This window comes from Cyrtonyx montezumae, unplaced genomic scaffold (assembly GCF_038088225.1).
Source record: "Cyrtonyx montezumae isolate F1298 unplaced genomic scaffold, pur_monq_1.0 scaffold_17, whole genome shotgun sequence".
NCBI classification, from domain to species: domain Eukaryota; kingdom Metazoa; phylum Chordata; class Aves; order Galliformes; family Odontophoridae; genus Cyrtonyx; species Cyrtonyx montezumae.
In genome coordinates, this window is record NW_027071903.1 from 26381460 (window position 1) to 26400808 (window position 19349).

Consider the following 19349-nt stretch of genomic DNA (forward strand, 5'->3'; position numbering starts at 1 on the left):
GAGTTAAAAAGAATGACAAACCACACTGAAAAAAACGGTATTCTGGACTTTAAAATGTGGGTCTCTAAGTTAGACTCTAACCAACATACTAAGAAATAGTAGCTCTGGAATGTGAAAAGGAGTAACTTTCAGTCTTTTTTTCCAGAGACACATAATCGTATCACTTCCTTTTGCTGTAAAACAGTTTTACATACCTTCTCAAACTCCTCAGCATCTCAGAGCAAATGCTAAAAGCACAAACTGGCCCTGACCCATTGACTGCAGTGCAGTCTTACTCAACTTTCCCACAGATTCAAGAACTTTCATCCTTAGAGATGCTCAGAGCCTGACTGAGCAGAGCAGGGAGTGACCCGACCTAAGTTCACCTGCCCTGAGCAGGGCCTGAGCCAAATTTCACTCACATAAATGGAAAATCTCAGAAATGATGCTAGACTCTGAGAAAGAAACTGAGTTCCTATTATCCCACAAAGTACACATTTTTAAGCAAAATATGTGTTTCATGCACACGGGATTGCTTTGGATACACTCATTTTTGCCAGGCAATAAGTGAGCCTGGATGTTTGTGCCATGCAGAGAGCCTAATACGATAACTATTTCTCACTCTGACAGTAAGGATACCGCTGTCCCAGAATCCTGGCTCAGTTCAACTAGAAAAATAACATGCTGAGCAGCTCTACGGGTGTCTTTGGCTCCGGCCAATGTACAAGTCAAGAGTTCAGAATGACATGCAAGTTTCCTGCAGCAACTCTGAACACTTTTCTAACCCTAACTTCCATCACACTGTGACAGCTAAATACAGCAATCCCACAGCAGTATTTGACATTAAGTGAATTCTTCCGCGCTTGCTCTGAAAGTCTGCCCGTGTCTCTTCCAGGGACAGGCTCATCTAACCTGACGGCCAGGCTTTGTTCCCATTCACAGCCAGGGACAGATGCGTTTCTGGCACGTATTCCCTCATTGTTCCACATGAGAATGTCAGTGGGTCCAGTGTGACACCCAATTTACATGACTGCATAGGACATGTAAATAAAAAAAGTATGCCGCTGCAAAAACTGTCTGCCGGACCAGACAAAAAAACCTGGGAATCCAGCAGGTACTCTCTTAAACTAAACTAAAAGAATAATAACTATAATGATCATATAGTAATGATAATATTTTGTTCTAATTATTAGAAGTGCATTCACAGGAGAAGAAATTAGAGCCTTTCTGCCCTGGTGTCCCCTCATAGCACCACACAGGAAAGAGGAATAACCGCAGCTCTAGGGCAGTGCTCAGCCTTCCAGATATCACTCCCATTGGGGGGTGCAGGAAGAGATGAGTTTGCAGCTCCTGCGCCACTTCCAGTATTTGCTGTATAACTGCGAATCTCTACTGACATGAGTGGAGTTCTAACAACCAGCAAGCACAGGATTTGCCAGCCCGTGCCATGCACTGAAGGGGCAACAGCACAGGAGCCATGTGTGCCCACCAGAGGCTGTGGATGAGCTGGTGCTATGCCATCCGTCCTCAGAGCACATCCAATGCTCACAGAGAGAGTCTCATAAACCTGACAGCTGTATCAATGCTTGTCAGCAAATGCCCTGGAGCGTTAAGCAACTCCTTTAACTTGTATTTTAAAGTGCTCTCTGGTAGGCTACTGGAAGATTTATTTTCACTAAGACAGAAGCGTTCCTCCTCCTCCCTCCACCACACACTGTCTCCTACCCTCTGACTCTTTCCAAGCTGGGATAGCAATGCTGTAGTTTTGAAAGGTCAGTTAACTGTATGTCTGCTATCATACAATGGGAAAACCCTGCTGATGCTGATCCCAAAGTTTTAACAAGCTTTGTCCCCAGCAGTCACTATATAGAGTCCATACACAGGGAAGAGAAGAAGTTGGAATATCAGAGGGAAAAACAAAGAAGGAGAAAAGAGGCAGAAAAAAAAACATTCCTGAAAGGAAACAAATTCTATTTTGAAACCTCAACCAAACATCACTGGATATTCTGATATCCTCCAGCAAAACATGAGAAAGAGGGAAGCCTGAAGAAGAGGATGAAAATGATGAAGCCTGTAGACAATAGAACTGTGGCTTTCATTTGGTATTTTTGAGGCTTTAATGGTCATGAATCATTTCATAAAGTGAAAAGTAGAAAGAAAAACAAAAGATTCTCCAGCAAGTCAACATTCAAAGTATTCTTCCAGATAAAAGCTGGATCTCCTTCATACTTCAGTGAAGATGTACATGCAAAAGCAGAAGGCACAGGTTTTAATTTAATAGCTCCATTTTGCCTTCCAGAGTATCTTCCAGAGAAAAGACCAAACTGTAAAGAGCTGCCATAAAAAAAGAAATTAATTCTTCTTGTGTCTCTATCTACACATCAACATTAGCTTGAATGAGGCTGGTTCCATAGGTATGAAATACTAAAAAAAAAAAATATTAAACTGAAGTAGGAAAGTCAGAATCAAGGAGAAAACAATCAAAAGAGACATCCACAATACAAGACTACAGAGCTAGAATATATTTTCCAGTGGAGTGCAATGGATAATCAGAAACACTCCAGGCCACAATTGTTCCATTTTACAAAAATATTTACCGAGTCTGGGGAGTAAGACTAAAGTGACATAGATGCATCTATGTCTTCTTTGTCTTTAGTATTCAGGATTGAAATGAAGAGTAACAAGACGGAAGGTGATCCTACTGCCAGAGAAAAAGCTCATGGTTAATTCCTGACTACTTCCATATGTATACATTCAAGGATCCCTACCTCCTAAAATCTCGTTTAAGGAGAGATCGACTCTGACTAGCCAATGTCTGCTACACTCACATCAAGAGGAAGTAGTGGTGATCCTTGCAGCCAAATAGTTTATATACTACTGTTCTAATAACCAGAGGCTGCTAAATCCATGAATGTATTTAAGGCAGCCCTTGTCAAAACTAGCACTGAAGTTCCTGCAGAAAGCTTTCGCATTTGCAGGGTGGAAGATGAATGATGACAGACAAGACTGTCCGAAGTGAACAGCACAGCTGAATGACACATTGCAGGAAAGGAAAATAGGCATTAGGAAAACAGAAGCTGCAATTTCATTCAATACGAGTCACTGTAAATGAAGCAGACAGCCAGTCCATTCCTGCCAAACCCTGACCCAGTGACTCTCCCACTGCTTCCAATGAATTGAGAGCAGCATCACACTTCAAAGTCTATAGCCCAAAGCCCACTACAGTCACAAATGCTGTCACTGCAGTACTTCACTGCAATGAAGCTGCATGTAGAGCAGCTCAGCCATGTAATACAGCAAGCATATCCAGATCAGACTGGACTACCAATGAACACAAAATTAAGTTTGTATTGGCAGTCATCAGGGGAGAAGTTTACTTCTGCAAATCTTAAACTGGCTCTTTATCGAGGAACATGTTTTCAGAACCATGATTTGGCTTCTCCAAACAATTCTCTCTGCAAACCTGCAGTGTAATCAAGGATAATTCTCTGTGCATTCCAGAAGCCCTCCACAGGTGCTGTTCTCCCCTTCAAGCCTTTATATGTCCTACAGAGCCAGCGCCACCTGCCACTCAACAGACTGAGAGAAGAAAGGGTCCAGACAGACAATCCTGCATAAGATGAGACAGACCCATCATGCATGCAAGGAAGAAAATGATTACTTGGAACATACGGAAAGAAACAGTGTAATGCACAACATCTATTTTTTGAACAAGGGCTGTAGCATAACTCTCGTTCTAACTTGCCAGTCATCTACTCACAGCCACCGCCAGGGGATGGAGAACAATAATGTTTCTTCTCACTGTGAACACAAAGTGGCAAACCTAAAATGAAATTCTCCACCTGGAGACCAACCACAAAGTGGTGGCAGGCCAGCTGCAATCCACTCACCAGCACCTGGGTGAGGGCAGCAGGCCAACCTGATACAAGTAAGAGCAACCTGAGGCAAAGTAACTGACTAAATAAATATATTAAACAAATAAGTGAAAGAAGGGAACAAACAAAAGGAACTACATCCAACTCCTGATCATCAACACGTTGTCTTGGCAAAGTGGGAATTGGTGACAGGAAACTTGTCTCATCCAAGTCCCCTGAGCCAATACTACAGTATTTCCAACACAATCACTTTTCACACAGTATGTCAAGAAGACTGCTGCACTGCTTATTGTAGCTTTTTTCTCCTGTTTGCTCTTTCTGCAATTTTTATCATCAATGGAAAATAAATACCAAATAATTGAGAAGTATTTTTCTGATGTACTTTGAAAGAGAGGGGATCTGATTAAAATTTGAAGTAACAGACACAGAGTACATCAGAACTATTTCAGTCCAGCTGCAGTATGACATGAGAAAAGATTGCAGGGGAAGACAGACTGTGGGACTGGTAACAGGCACGTGTGTGTCACTTGTGACAGGCAGCCTGGGACAGTACTCACCAAGAGTTTACACCATAGGATGGCTTTTCATGGGCATGCCCAAAACACACTGAGTCCTAATTCTGCACTACAATCTATGCAGGCCTGGGAGTCCAACCTCATAAAGCAGAAATTATAGTCTGGATTAAGGCCACTTAAAAGAGACGGTGTCCAACTGAAGGGATTTGGAAATCTAAGTGGAGAGCACCAGGATTACGTAGGCCTGGAGATTTATTTACTCTTCAGTGTTTGCCTTCAAGCTCAAGAACAGTGTGGAACTACAAGAAGAATGCCATCACAGTAGCTCTTGCATTGCTCCTGGCACATGAATGAAAAAACCCAGGGCACACCACTGTTAGATGGCTTTCATTAAATGCATTTAAAATCTATATACAGTGGTTAAGCTAGTACAGTCAAAAACATAAGTAAACCACATTGTGGCAGTGAGGAGGACATCTATCTACATGACTGAAACCAAAAATAATATGTTATCCCTCTAAGTATGAGACCTTCAGCAAGCATTGATAACAGCCAGTGCTCTACATCTCACTCCGCAGAGGAAGTCACACCTACATCAAACTGCATCCTGGGAGAAAGCAACCAGGCACACGGGACACAATGCCAACGCCTATGAACTCATCTCACTCCTTAGTTAGATTTCCATTTATGTACAGAATAATATTATAAAAATAATAGTAAAAATAAGATCCTGGCCTCCCTCCTGCTCACAGAGGGACACGGGCAAGGCGCGGCATCAGCAGCCAGAGGTGTGCAGGCCAAAAGTGGTATGAAAAATGTTTGAGGTTTTTCAGTATAAACCAATATTTACCGGTACGGAAAGTCTGCTTTTCTTCAGCATGCTTTTAGTGGTAAATATTGGTTTAAAAGGAAAACCAGAAGCCTTAATTATATACTTGAATACTGGAATTATGTTATAGGTTTATAAGATCTGTTTTACTTCTGAGAGTGGTGATGCACAAAAAGGCTCAAACCCAACTGACTTTCCTCAAAGAAGCGTACCACAAAACCTGTGAATTTCACTGTTTCAGTATAACCAATAGAAATCGGTCCAAGAAGACCAACTGCCTGCTGAATAACTTTAATCTGTGAGTTTTATGAATTGCCTTGGAGCTAATTACTACATTCTGCAATATTCACTATCATTTCAACTTAATAACAAGCATGAAATTAAACAACTCCTGCACAAATGTATTTAAGGAGCATCTGAATTAGAGGTGTGCCACAATTCAGGTATCCTGAAGAAGCTTTAGTTCCTTCACAATTTCTGCTGAGTTACTTGTTAAGCAAATAATTGCTTTCTTTGGACTTTATACTGAGAAGAGACTGAAAAACGTTATTTAAAAACTCATTAAGAACCGACTGATCCTCAGAAAATGGGAAATCTTAATCAATCCTAAGATCTTGAAGCACAATATTTCCTGTATTCTGCAAAGTACCAATCAAATTGCCAGTAAATTAATTTTTACTTTCTATTCAAACAATTGAAACATATAAATGGTTTTCTTCAAGCATACACTGTTTAGAAAGAAATTCCCATTTGTGGCCCAGTTTTGTAGTTTGATTCCTTCAAAAACTGATGCTATACTTTTCAGCACTTAAGGAGTGGAAGGATAAAGGCCTGATATGTTGTTATTTAGCACATCAACATTTGTGTTAAAGCCTTGGGGATCGTGAGGATAAAAGTGTCTTGATAAGATGCTGATTATTTTAACGTGCTGAATCACAGTGCATTCCAGCAACGTTTCTGTGAAGGGGGAATATGAAGATGATGAACCTAGTTATGTACTGAGATAATTACTGCCTTTACTGTGATTGCTTTCTGATCACTCAGAGGCAACAGGCACCACGTGCAAACACATGGCATTACAAAGACTTCCTTGCTGATGTCTTCATAGCTGGATTGATTCTAACTACAGAGCAGCAAGCTTTAAGTCAGCAAGCTTTTCCACAGCATTTATAATTATTAAAACTAAAATATACTTATAGAACCACATTTCATGATCAATGACCTCACTGGCATTAACAGTGAGAAAAAGATCACAAGAAAGACAGCAAACATCTGCAATCAAGAGCCTGCAGCAAAAAACGCTAAGCGTGATAAATTCCCAGAAACAAACAGCAGACCTTAGGCTTCTTCGCTGTTGCAAGAAAAGCCAATACCAGGGAGAATCTTCCCACTTGTTTAATACTAAGACACTTTCAGTAGTCATCATAACCAAACATCTACAACATCAAAACTTTAAGGATTTGTCTAAAAATGTATCCTTGTGCTCTTACCATGAGAGCAAGAGTTCACTTCAAGAAAAACAAAAAACAAAAAAAAAAAGCAATAAAAGAAAGTCTTAGTCATCTACAATAACATCAAATCGTTTCCCAGCAGCTGTTATGACTTGTATTACAACTCTCAGATTCCCAAATGTATTTGTACTGATGAACACATTAAAAAGCCTCCTTGTAAAACCTTATTTTTAGTTTTTAGTCCGTTCAATAATGAATTCGCCCTGTCTAATGTATATGCAGTTCCTGTCCATTCAGAATATGTTTTCCATCTGGATTTCCAAAGAATTAGTTCCAACCTTGTCTGCTAAAATGACAGTTCTTTTTATTCATCCTGTACGGCACACCACCACACCTAAGGAAATGCTCGCCATTTCCAAATTGGCGATATCCTGCAGAATTCTCCCCACAAAGATAATGAGGACTGTGTTAGCAAAACGATTTCCACTTCCTCCAAGCAGCCTGGGTGCTCTCAGCCTCAAGTGAGATTTACAAAAAACGCCTGTCATCCAAACCAACAGCTTGTTTTGTCTTTCCCGTATCTCAGACCTGGCAGTTACGCTATATAAGAATCTGTCTTCCCAAGGGCACTCATTCAGAATCATATATTCCAAGTATTGACCAAGATGCAAAATACCTGACGTTGATACACCATTATCCCCAGCTTTCTGTTACTAAAGTGATGTGCAACTCACGCTAAAAGGAAGAACTGTTGCAAAGGACACAAGAAGCAGAAGGCTTCAGCTGAACATAGAAATCACCCCATAAGACCGAATACTCACCCTAACCCATTTTAGATTAAAAAAAAAAAATTAACCGCGAAAGGCCATCCCCTTTATTACACATCATTATCACTGCCTGATCAGCACGGTTACGTTCAATAATGAAATGTATCCCCTGCTGTGTACTTCCAGCTCCCACTAAGGCCATCAGGGCAGTGCCCACGTGCGGCGTGGCACACTTTGTCCCAGCAATCAGAAAATGGTGTTTGTCACTGATATTAACTCAGAGTTCTAAAATGAGGAAGTTTATTAACAGCAAAAGGTTCTTTCTGGCAAATATTTCTCCTTACAAATTTTTATTGCTTGCAATTAGTCCAACAAACTTTGCCATAATAGTCCTTAACCTTAAGAACATCCTTTGTCAGAGAAGATCCACTCTGTCCAACTGCTCCTCTGGTGACAAGGTATGAGGAAATGAAATGAGCCTGACCCTCCCAAAGCAGATCCCTGGAAGGCAATGAAAACAGCTTGTGCCCATTTTTGCAGAAGAAACACCTAAAACCATCAGCCCTTTCTGGTCAGGAAAGAAAAGCCAAGATTTCAAATCTGCATATAGATAAAATTACAGCACAAGGATGAGGAGGTTAGCGAGAAATTAAGGCATGCTCATCGAGGCCTCTAAAAAAAATAAAGCTGTAACAGTTCCTTTTGGAGAAGTCAAGGAAATAATAGAAAAAAACCGCTGCATCCTTACCGCAGCACAACCACCTCCATTCCCTTTTGGTCACATCTGCCCTCTGCCTGACCAGGAATCATTGGCCGCGGGCTGAGGAGCTCCACCGGAACACTCGAGGAACTAAAACCTCTTTTTTTATTCTCCCTTCCACGGCTATGAGGCTTTCAACTTCACGGCAAACTCAGTTTCCAGATGCGCGCACAACGCAGTACCTTTCAGCTGACATAACGCTTATTTTCGCATCAGAAAGGTGCCGTTCGGATTCAGAAAGCTTTGTGCACGACGCAGGTTTCTCTTTCTAGGAGCGCCGTGCTACGTGTGTACCACAGTGCCTCTCGACGATTTCAGGCTCTAGCAGGCACCAGACAGCTCTGCTGCAAGCGGTCCCCGCTCCCCGCCTCTCCTCAGGTCCCGAATAGCAGCAGATAAGCGGAGCCCGCCGAGCAACGGGGGCGACGCGCAGGCAGGAGCCCGAAGGCGGAGGCGGGGGACGACGGCTGAGGGGAAGAGCGCGGCGCGGGCCTCGGCGCGGCTCTGCTCCCTGCAAAGTGGGACGGGGGACGCGGGAGAAATGCGCGAGCCCGCCGCGTGCCGCCCGCGCCCCTCCCGGCAGCCCAGCGAGCCGCTCTCCGGCCCGGGACGGCGCGCAGCCGGCAGGGCGGAGGGGCTCCGCTACCCGGGGATGCCGCGGGCGGTGCCCGGCGCCCCCCGCCCCAAGTCGGCCCCGCAGCCCCACGGGCACCCCCGCCCCCGGCAGCCTCCCCTCCCTGCCCGCACCTACCCTTTGAGCGCGTCGTGCCCGCCGCCGCCCTGCCCTCGCCTCTTGGCCCGGCTGGCCCGCAGCTCCTTGGCGCTCGCCCCCTCGGAGTGCCCGGCGGCGGCGGCGGCGCCCGCCTGGGACGCCCACAGCACGGCAACTCCCAGGGCGATCCCCAGCAGCCGCCCCCGCCACATCGCGTCCCCCGAGCCCCCGGGCTCCGAGCGGCCGCCTCCTCCTCCTCCTCCTCCTCCTCCTCTCCGCCGCCGAAGTCCGCCGGTCCCCGCCGCGCCGCCTCCGCCGAGCTGCCCCGAAGCGAGCTGTGGGGAGAAAACGGACGAAGGGACGTCAGGAGCGGAGCGGGCACGGCCGCCCCGCGCTCCCCCCGCCCCCGCCGGCCCCCGGCCAGCCCGGCGCTACCCGCCCGCGGGAGGCGGCGGCCGCGGGGGATGGCGAGGGGCTGCTCGCGGCCGCGCTCCCTCCGCCCTCCCTCGACGGACGGCGGTCGCGGGGCGCCCGCCGCCGCCGTTCTCGGAGCCGCTCCGTGGTAGAAGCGCCCGCCGGGCACCGCGGCGAGCCGGGAGCGCGGTGCCCGGCGGGGACAGGGAGCCCCGCGGGCACGGAGTCCTGCGCCCAGCCCGCCCGCCCCGGGAGAACCCGCTGCGATGGGCGCGCACCCGCTGAAGCCGCCGCCGCCGCCGGCTGCCGTTCCCGCTGCTGTTCCAGCTGCGGCCGCTGCACCCACCGCTACTCCAGCTGCGGCTCCAGCTGCCCCCTCCCTCCCTCTTTCCCTCCCTCCTCCTCCTCCTCCTCCTCCTCCTTTTTCCCCTCCTCTCTCCCCCCCCCTCTCCTTCAAGTATCGCCCGCGCACCGCTTTCTCGCGAGAGAGAGATGAATAAAAATGTCCCCCCACCCCCGAACCGTCACCCCGGGGGCTCCGGGGGCGGGAGGAGGCCGAGGAAGGCGTTCGGCGGCAGGAGGGCCCCGGGCGGGAGGGCACCTGCACCCCATGGCTCCCGGGCTGCGGCACGCCGTGCCCCGACGGCCCCCGGTCCGCGGGCGGTGCTGCACGGGGCCGGGGCTCGGCCGCTGCCCGCTGCGGTCACCCCACGGGTCCCAGGAGGCTGCGGGAGCTCGGTCACGTTAATCTGCAGCGTAAGCGCCTGCAGCGACACGGGGGGGCTGCTGCAGCTCCGTGTAAAACATGGACAAGTTCTAAAGGTACAGCGTTATGCATCCAGCTAGCAGCGTTCAAAAAGTAAAACATAGCATCTGTACTTCCCTTATAAGGAAAAACAGCAGCGAGAGGAGCTTCACCTTGGAGGATCTTGCATAGCGGACAATGCACTGTTTAGCATTTAGCGTGGCAGAGATAGGGACACAGCGCTTTGAGAGCCCTAGGGCGAAAGCTGGAAAGAGTAAGAGTCCAAGTTTGGCACACGTGGGTCAGTACACTAACAAAGTGACCTCATTTAAATGAGAGAAAGCAAAAATTAAGTGGAAAAACTTAATGCTACGGATCCACTGTTGCTTTATTCCACAGGCAGAAGCAGTGGCTTTGTTAGATGGTCTATTTTATTAGCATTATCATCTTTAGGTAGGGCAGTTCTGACCCTGGCTTACAGGAAAGTTGAGCTGAGGGCAAGACAGGCACAGAGGCACAGTGAATACTTTTTTGAATAGTTGTGCATCTTACAATGCTGAATTTCATGTTTCTTGATCTCCAAAAGCTGTTTTTCAGCAAAATGAAAGATGAACTCCTCAAAGTAGAAGCTGCACACCCCACTCCCAGCAAGGGCAATCCACACACAAGGATGACATGGATCAACTTTCTGTAGTGGAAAACAAACACATTCAATGTGGCCAATGCTAGAATCAACACAACCCAGACAATCCAAACTGCTAGCACAGAGGAAGGGGAATGGACAAATCTGCACCAAGAAGAGCATGCTGCAAATAAAACACAAGCTGGATGGTAGGGGTAATGAGAAAGCTCCATGAATTAAATTCCAGAATTCCACAACAGTTGCTTTTCTGCTTTTGAAATTATGCACAGCTCCTAATGATAACATGGAGTTGCTAACCATGCTGTAGCCCCAAATTTACTGATGTCAATGAAACGCTCTTCTCCATCTCATGAAACTGTTTGGGTTGGAAGGGAGCTTTAAAGGCCCTCCAGTCCAACTCCCCTCCGATGGACAAGGACACCCACAGCTCAATCATCAGACGTCAAGAAAACTCAAGCCTTAACTCAGCCCTAATAACTAACAGATTTGTAGCTTTCTCACGGTGAGAGAGCACATCCGTATATATTCCTAATTCTGTACAGACAGCTCTGGAACAAATGCATGCCTCATCCTTATCAGAGAAAGAAAAAACATCCTGCAGTTTGTACTTGTGGGGTTTTGTTTGTTTGTTTTGTTGCTGATGTGCTCTGCTAAGGCTGATTTAGAAATCTCAAGAAAGCCACTGACATCCTGGAGATATAGGAAACTGCAGTGCTGAATGAAGTGACCAGTCAGGATACTCAGAACTATAATAGTGGTTACGGTCAGAGCTCAGTCCCACACAAGTAGACAGATACCAGAACTGTCTCATTGCAGCGTATCCGAAAAAGACAAAACCAACAAAAGCAAGCATCATGGACTGAGAACAAATGATACTTACGCATTCAGCTGCTCTTCACTTATGAGAATTTTGGCAGAAATGTTGTATTTCTTAATGTGAGGTATTTTCAGGTTTGCTTAGTTTCAGGCAGGTACTGGTTGTGAATGGTTCTGTATTATTGAATGGATGTTGCAAAGCTTAGCTGCACCGTTCTGGAAATAGCTGAGCACCAGCACAGCTGCCAAGCCACTGCCAAAGGTGATGCTGAACCTGCTGTGCTGTGTGCTGCTGGTACAATGTCTTAGGGGGAAAACATCCATATCAGACTTGCTAGTATGAGACTGCAGCATGAGTATAATGAGGAAATAAAATGCTAGATGCTATTTTTAAATAAGAGGTTTAAATCTCCTTTTTCAGTATTTTTTGCTATACACACATAACACATGCAATATCCTTCAGAACGTTCATAGAAGATTATAAGCTACTACAGGAAGTGCTGTAGCTGTGTGTGCTTGGCACTGTAACAACATTCAAAGCACTTTGGTTGATGTTTATCACAAAGGAAATTGGCAGTCATTTGATTTTGGCCATTCTGGCGTCACTGATTAACACCGTAACAGGAAAACACAGGTAAAATATAGACATGCAGTGAAATAACAGGAGCTACTGACAAAAGAAATATGTAATGATATTCAGGGCATAGCTCTTCAGTGTGTCTGAACAGGCCTGAGACAGTAACAACCCAAACCTTGTACCACCATTGTGCAGCTTGTTCAAAAGGGCACAATGGAATTAACTGATTTGGCATGCAGAATATTACTGATCTGTAGTTTGCACCACAGAAATGCGAGAGATTTCAATAAGCCTGAAATGTTCATTTTTCTGCTGCAATCAGTATGGATAAATAGGAATTGGATTTTTCATGCTTGTTCTTTGTGTCAGCCTACCACACAGAGTGGATCTTTTGAAGCCAATGCTTATTATAGTGGCAGTGTAACATTGTGCAAAGGATTTTGCATTTCCCTAGCAGTGGCAAACTAAAATTCATTTAAAAAAGCAGAGACCGGGTGATAGTAACTCTTCGCGCAGTTAAGAAATCCGGAGTGTGCAGAACATTAACATGCAATAGAATCTACCTGTAAGCGAGTGTAAGTTATAACAGCAATTCTGGTTTGCTCTTTATTCTAATGTTATTTTGCTTGCAGCATGCTCTGTTTCAATAGCTTTAATTTTCTAGATGAAGAAAGAAAAAATATCCACCCTATATACCAGGTTAAGGGGATGATTTTCTCATATCTTTGAGGACATTTAATGATGTATTATTTGGTATCTTGCATGGTTGCAGAAATATGGATTACACTATATGAAGTAATGTTACATGATATGTGGGCTGTCCATTAATTAATCTAGTGAAATATGCAGCACGTCATCAACTTGTGATGTGTCATTTTAAATAGTATGTTTATATACTAGAAGCATTTAAATTATTCACAGCTCTAAAATAGTGCCAACCTGGGTTCTCCAACCACTAGAAAAGTACACTATGTATGTTACATACATACATAGTGTACTACATACTACAGTATGAGTTCTTTGTGTATTTTCAAATGTTTGGACTTCAATGAACATCTACACAAATAGATTTCTATTCAGCCTCCAAAGCATTTGTCTCCACTCACAAATTTCATCCACGAAAACAAGGCAGTAATTCTGATGATCCAGTTGATCACCGTCTCTAATGGCAAAGAACTGAACGCTTAGATTAACTGGGATTGAATCCAGAACTGAGAGATGCTGAGAGAACAAAGCATACAGCATTATGGTTATGTGCCTAGAGGGATTTGACATCACACATAATCAACTGCTTATTTGAAACGTCGATTCTTCCAGATGACTGTCAGTGACAGTCCCAGGGGATCTGATAGCATTTCTTGGAGGTCGAGGGTGGTATGGATTATGACCAGAGCCCAAAAGCAGGGAAGAATAATCATAGTTAAATGAATTATATCAGGGAATGAGGACAGATTGTCTTTGCATCCAAGCTGATACCCAACTACAACGATCCAAAATATTTACATAGCAACTCCCCCCCCACTCCCTGAAACACACAAGCCCTTGAAAACAAATCAGGAGCATTCTTATAGTACAAGATATATAGCGAGCCTTGCCATCGTGCCCTGCAGCAGGCTTATCAACATCACAAATAGAAATACTTCAGTTCATTCTATACTGCGACTGCATTGTCAGGATTGAGCTAATGTTCAGAGAAATACCTGTTTATCCCACTGTTCAATCTTCAGAAAACCGGAGAACTGAAGTTTCCAGTGTCAATGCTCTGTGTTCAGCAGCAGTGATGTGAAGCACCATCCTTCCCCTTTCCTGGCCTTTAGGGAGCTGGTCCTTTTCATGTCAGGCAAACATTCCTTCCTCTCCTTCTGTAGGATGCCGATGAGAATTTCCATATTCGTTAGACATTTACACTGATTTGAACATTTGCAAAAAAAAGAGCTCCAAAATCTTACTGCATGGAGGTACTACAACAGAGTTGGGAGTTCATTTCAGTTCTATGAATTTTTGCTGTATTTTTTTGATTTGTAAATTTATCCACGTGAGAAAAAATAAGTATGTCCATTGTACATATTTCTTAATAAAGAGAGCCCTGATTATGCCAGTGCAAACAAACACTGTAGGAAAATTTGTGTGTGTGGTTTTTTTTGTGTTTAGTTTTAAGTACATTATAAACACAAGGAGTAATCCTATGCAGACAAAAGTTGACACCAATTAACTGATTTCAATCTAAATTAAAAAAAAAAAAGTAACAAAATAAACAAACAATCACCCGTTTTTCTTAATGCTACTTGGTCAGATTAACTGCAATAATTAGCTGTGAAATCCATTAATGATAGCTCTGGGGGGACAAATTTCACTTAAGACTTTCATTTCATTTCTACAAAATAGATAAGAGGTTTACTCTGTCAACTTAGTTTATAATGGAGGAAGAGTGAATTCAATCCTACATGAGAATGTAAATCCATAATTTGATAGACTGTGTGAGGTGCTGGGGTAATATCTCAGTAGTACTACAGGAATTGAAAGAAGGGCACTTTGGGCACAGATTTTAGTGGCCTGTGTACTACTGGAGAAATTCTAGCATTTTATCTAAGTTGTATCTTAGATTATCATAAAACTACTAATTTCATACAGATTCAGTACATCTTTCTCCTATTTATGTGTGGAACAGTTTTAGTACAGAAACTGGCATCTTGAAGAAAATAATTCATCTGATTTACTAGAACAAAGCAAATTTTGGTATGACCCCACCAAAATTTTGAGACAAATACAAATGACTGGACTTCCCCTCTCTAAGGTCTGAAAGAAATGGATGACCTCACTCCACTAAAACACCAGGATTTTTAAGAATCAGTGACAAAGGAATCACAAGGAAACCAGAAATGCCCCGATACAGACACTCCTTTTACTCAGTGCTGTTTTATGAAAATCTTGATAGCATTTTCATAAATATTTTATTTCTAAAACTGTATTTTAAAATCAACCTTCACCTAATGAGAGTGACCCTGTTATACTACATCTCCATTTACTGAAAATGTACAGGATTACATTAACAGCTATTCACATGCGCCCTGAAGAGAAGCTAACTGAACTGGAAGAAAATCTACAGTTCTGTCTTCCAGGAAGGGAATGCAAAATCTGCTTTTGTAAAAGAAGCATCGAATAGACATACAACTAAAATACAGTGGAAAGAAAAATAATAATGAAAAAAAAATCGCTGCCCATTATGGCACACATTGACATATATTCAATCCTACGTTTAGATATAGGGAATTTTAAAATAGCAATTGTTTCTTTGATTTAAATATGTAACAGCCTTAGCACAAGCAGAGGAAATACACATTTTTGTTCCGTCAGCTATAACTCTGTCAAATTTAATGGGAATTTTGCCAGAGTAACAGTTGCAAGACTACTTCCCTCAATCTTACATTTGTCCCAGGTGACCTTTTAAATCCCACCTGTAAGAACAGAAGTAAAGTGAAAGAAATTTCATGGCTTAGCATGAAATGTCAACTGCTGGGTGAATTTTTAGGCTAAGACATTGAGCAAAACAGATACAACTTTTTATGAGAATTAGTACATTCCAAGTGGGTGGAAATCAGTAACTAGCCTCTTCTTGTAGATCTCATTTATTCAGAACTCCCTACTGACTCAAACAAAGACAGCTGAATCAGACCCTACATTCCTTCAGACATTGTGTCAGCAAGGGATTGGGTGTCTCTGCCTCTGTTTTCCATCCCAGTGTTCCTCTAGCTATGAGATGTCTCGGTTGATAGGGAGTTTCCCCATGATGCAGTTGAAATAATAAAATAGGTAATAGGAGACTGGGGATTAGACTCAGAACCCACCATATTTCACTTACTGGGCCCTTCCTTTGAGAAATAATACTATGATAGCATTGCATATGGACTCCTTGCAGAATCAAACACAAATTCATGTTGTGAATCCCCTGTGAAGAGCAGGACCAACGTATGAGCATGGTGTTCAGGAGAACAGCAGAGTTCTCAAGACCTCCAAGGATGGAGATCCCTCATCTTCTCTGGGACAACCAATTCCAGTGTTTGACAGCTCTCATTGTAGTGAATTTTCTCCAGTGCTGAATAGCAGTTTCTATTGTTAAAACTTCTGCCTGTTGTTTCTCATCTTACCACTGCTCACCACTCAGAAGAGTCAAGCTCTTTCTCCTCTGAAAACTGTGCTAAGATCCACCTTAACCTGCCCTCAGAGGTCACTGCTTTAGCCTCTAACCATCCTGGTGGCCTTCTGTAGGACTCACTAAGCTGACAGTGCTTTTTTTGTTTTGTACTGAGGTGCCCAGAACTGGATGCACCACTGCCAACAGTCTCCCAAATGCCAGACTAGGGGAAAAATCCCTTCTCTCCACTGCCTGGTTATGTTCCTGCTAACACTCCCGTCTGCAGTTGGTCCTCAATTGCAAGGGCACACTGCTGACTCATTTATGATAGTAATTAGTCTCCAGCCAGTGAAAAGTTCAGTCCAGCTCTGTTCTGCTCTTTCCTTTATTCAGTGACTTTCCAAAGGCTGACTTCATTTCCTTGTCTTTTCTAGATTCCAGACAACTAAATGAGACAACCTCATCTGGACACCGTGACTTCCTACTGGACATAAAATCATTCTGGGGCATTTTTTCCCCCATCCTGTCCATCTACAGTGCTAAAACTTATTTACCAAGAATGAGGACAGGGCTGTTGTAGCAGTCTCATAAAGCACCAGCAGGTGGTCTTCATTGTCTCAAAATGCCCATCAGCTGCAAGGTTCTTTATACACCACACGGCATAGAACATAATCCAATTATTAACACATACTTCTTGAATATACTGTATATCAAGCTGCAGTACTGTTACATGAGTATATTCATCCCACAGAAGTCAACAGGAATAGGAAGTTTCCCAGTACCTTTAAAACCATTTCATTTCATTATTAGCCCATTCCTATTTACATACTGTCTCAGTTTTCAACAAGATGTTTGTGTCCAAAACCAAGTAGCTATAAAGCATATCAATAGCACAAATAAACTAGGTTGCATTGCATTTTAAGGAAAAACAGGAAATAACAGTTGCAGCTAAACAAAACCGTATTATTTTTACAAGGAACCAAATGAAGTTAAGGAAATCATTTGAGTAGGAAGTTGCAATAGACCCCAAATACTGCAGCTCTAATTGGGAACAAGATGGGACACAGAAAGCTCTGCAAGTTTTCAAAACCCCTTTTTCTTCCCTACAAGGAAGACTAAAATATAGGGATGATTTAAAATTCATTATATAGAACTCTTGAATTGTGAATAAATTGTACCTGTGTTTTCAGTATAAATGATTCAGGCTACAATGTAAACAGGAAATGTGATTTTAAGAACAGCAATGAATACGTTTAAAACTTATTTTATTTGTTTTCTGAAAATCAGTATTACTGTGGTGGATAGAGAGGAGTTCAGAAGAGTTTGCACTGCTGCATTTCTTTTCTTTTTCTTTTTTTTTTTCTTTTAAGGGGCAGGCTTTTGACACTAACTTTTTATTAAGTTTTAAATAAAATTTTTGAAAACTCTTTTTAGCTGTATGAAATCCTTTGCACACTAACAAAAACACCACATAACTTCAGAGAAACAAGAACAGAAGTCATACAGGCACACGGTCAAGTAGAGGAAATGTCATCTGACACCCATAAGAGAGAGACAAGGAAAAATACTCACGGGTGTGAGATGCTTGGGAAAATGGGGATCTATATCTGTCCATCTATAGGTACATGGGTATATGGTAAGGCTGACTTTTCCCACTCCGGTTTGTCACTAAAAGGAAGGAAGTCTAATTTTATGAATAAAACAGTGGGTGGTGTAAATAAGGAGATTCAAGCTGCCTTTTCAAGATAAGTTAATCTTTCAGAGACTCCAGTCTGGACACACTTTGTGATAAACTATTGGGAAAACAGAGTTTCTCTGCACTGCAATGACCTGCAGAAGCTTCGTTTGGCAGTACAAGTCTAGTCCAAAGCCCGAGATCATTTTTTCCCCCTTCATTTGTTTCAAAGGACTTCAGAACATTGCCAGTGTTGTAAGTACTATTCCATCAGTTAAGGTAAGATAAAGCAGCGGAGTTTCTGACAAGATTACATGGATTCTGGTGCACTATGGAGAACTGGAAACAACTCCTTCTGTACAGTTGGCTACAGTGCCTTTCCTCCTTTTCAAAACATGCAGTCATCACCATTATTTAGCTTATAGATGAGACTATATAATATATATATAATGTAATATAATATAATAATGTAATAAAAGACTATATAATAATATATAATGTGCTCCACCCTTGGAGACTTATGTGGCTGAGTTTTTGTCACTAATAGTGAAAGATCAACAAGTTTGTGTAGTTTTGCTGACTGAATATTCAGATTTCTGCTTCGTGAAAATACAAAGAAATCTTCGCAACGTTGTCTGAAACAATAAATTAATACTTTTTTAATTTACTCCAACTCATAAAAACCAAGTCTTCAGAATTCACATACATATCATGCTCTAATACACATGTTCAACAGTAACGAATTCAGAGCTTAATGTGTTATAAAAACAGCATCAGTTCAATAGATCCCTGATATGCAAATGTGCTGATGAAGATCATTCCCCATGGAAGGCTGTAAAAACTTGCTTTTCCTAGGGAATCTCACCATTTGAAATATTATTGGCCTTTTCTCATTTTTTTCCTCTTTATTTTTGGGATTCTGTTGTTAGTGGTGGTTTTTGCTCATCGCCACAGCAGTATAATAAACTGCATTTTAAGGGTAAGTTAGCCTAAGTAACTCTGGTAGCTACTTACACCCCGTTGATAGGTTTGTTTCAAAAGCTGTTCTTTGTCTCCCTGTGGTGAAAAAAAAATGCTGTTTACAAGAGAAAATGGAAGAACAGTAATTAAATATTTTCAAGAACGGACTGCAATTAACAGCAGAACTCCACAGCATGAAAAAGGTTAGCTCTATGCTTAACCAAGTAATGTTCTGTAGAAGACAGCTCTTCTGAAATATCTGGATCTTTTTCTGAGTTCTCTTAACTCTAACAGACGGACCAGAGTAGAAAGAAAATCTAAGTAACATCTTCCATTTGTGTTGAATGCAGGTGGGATTGAGTCCAGGCAAACCCTTGGAAGTACAATCATGCATTAATTCAGGAGTAAAAAGTATACTGACCTAAAAGGCATTAATCTGTAGGAGGAAGGCATAAACTATTGGGGGTTGGATGTTTTGTAGAGGCCCCTTCCAACCTCA

At 42.9% G+C, this 19349-nt stretch overlaps 1 protein-coding gene across 1 annotated transcript in view; it reads right to left on the bottom strand.

Annotated features, from left to right (window-relative positions):
- Nucleotides 1–9100, bottom strand: part of FBN1 (fibrillin 1) — a 151414-nt gene extending 142314 nt beyond the window's left edge. The window contains exon 1 of the mRNA XM_065733896.1: nt 8928–9100. Coding sequence (XP_065589968.1) covers nt 8928–9100 — 173 coding nt within the window. The remainder of the gene's footprint in view (nt 1–8927) is intronic.
- Nucleotides 9101–19349: the final 10249 nt, after the last annotated feature.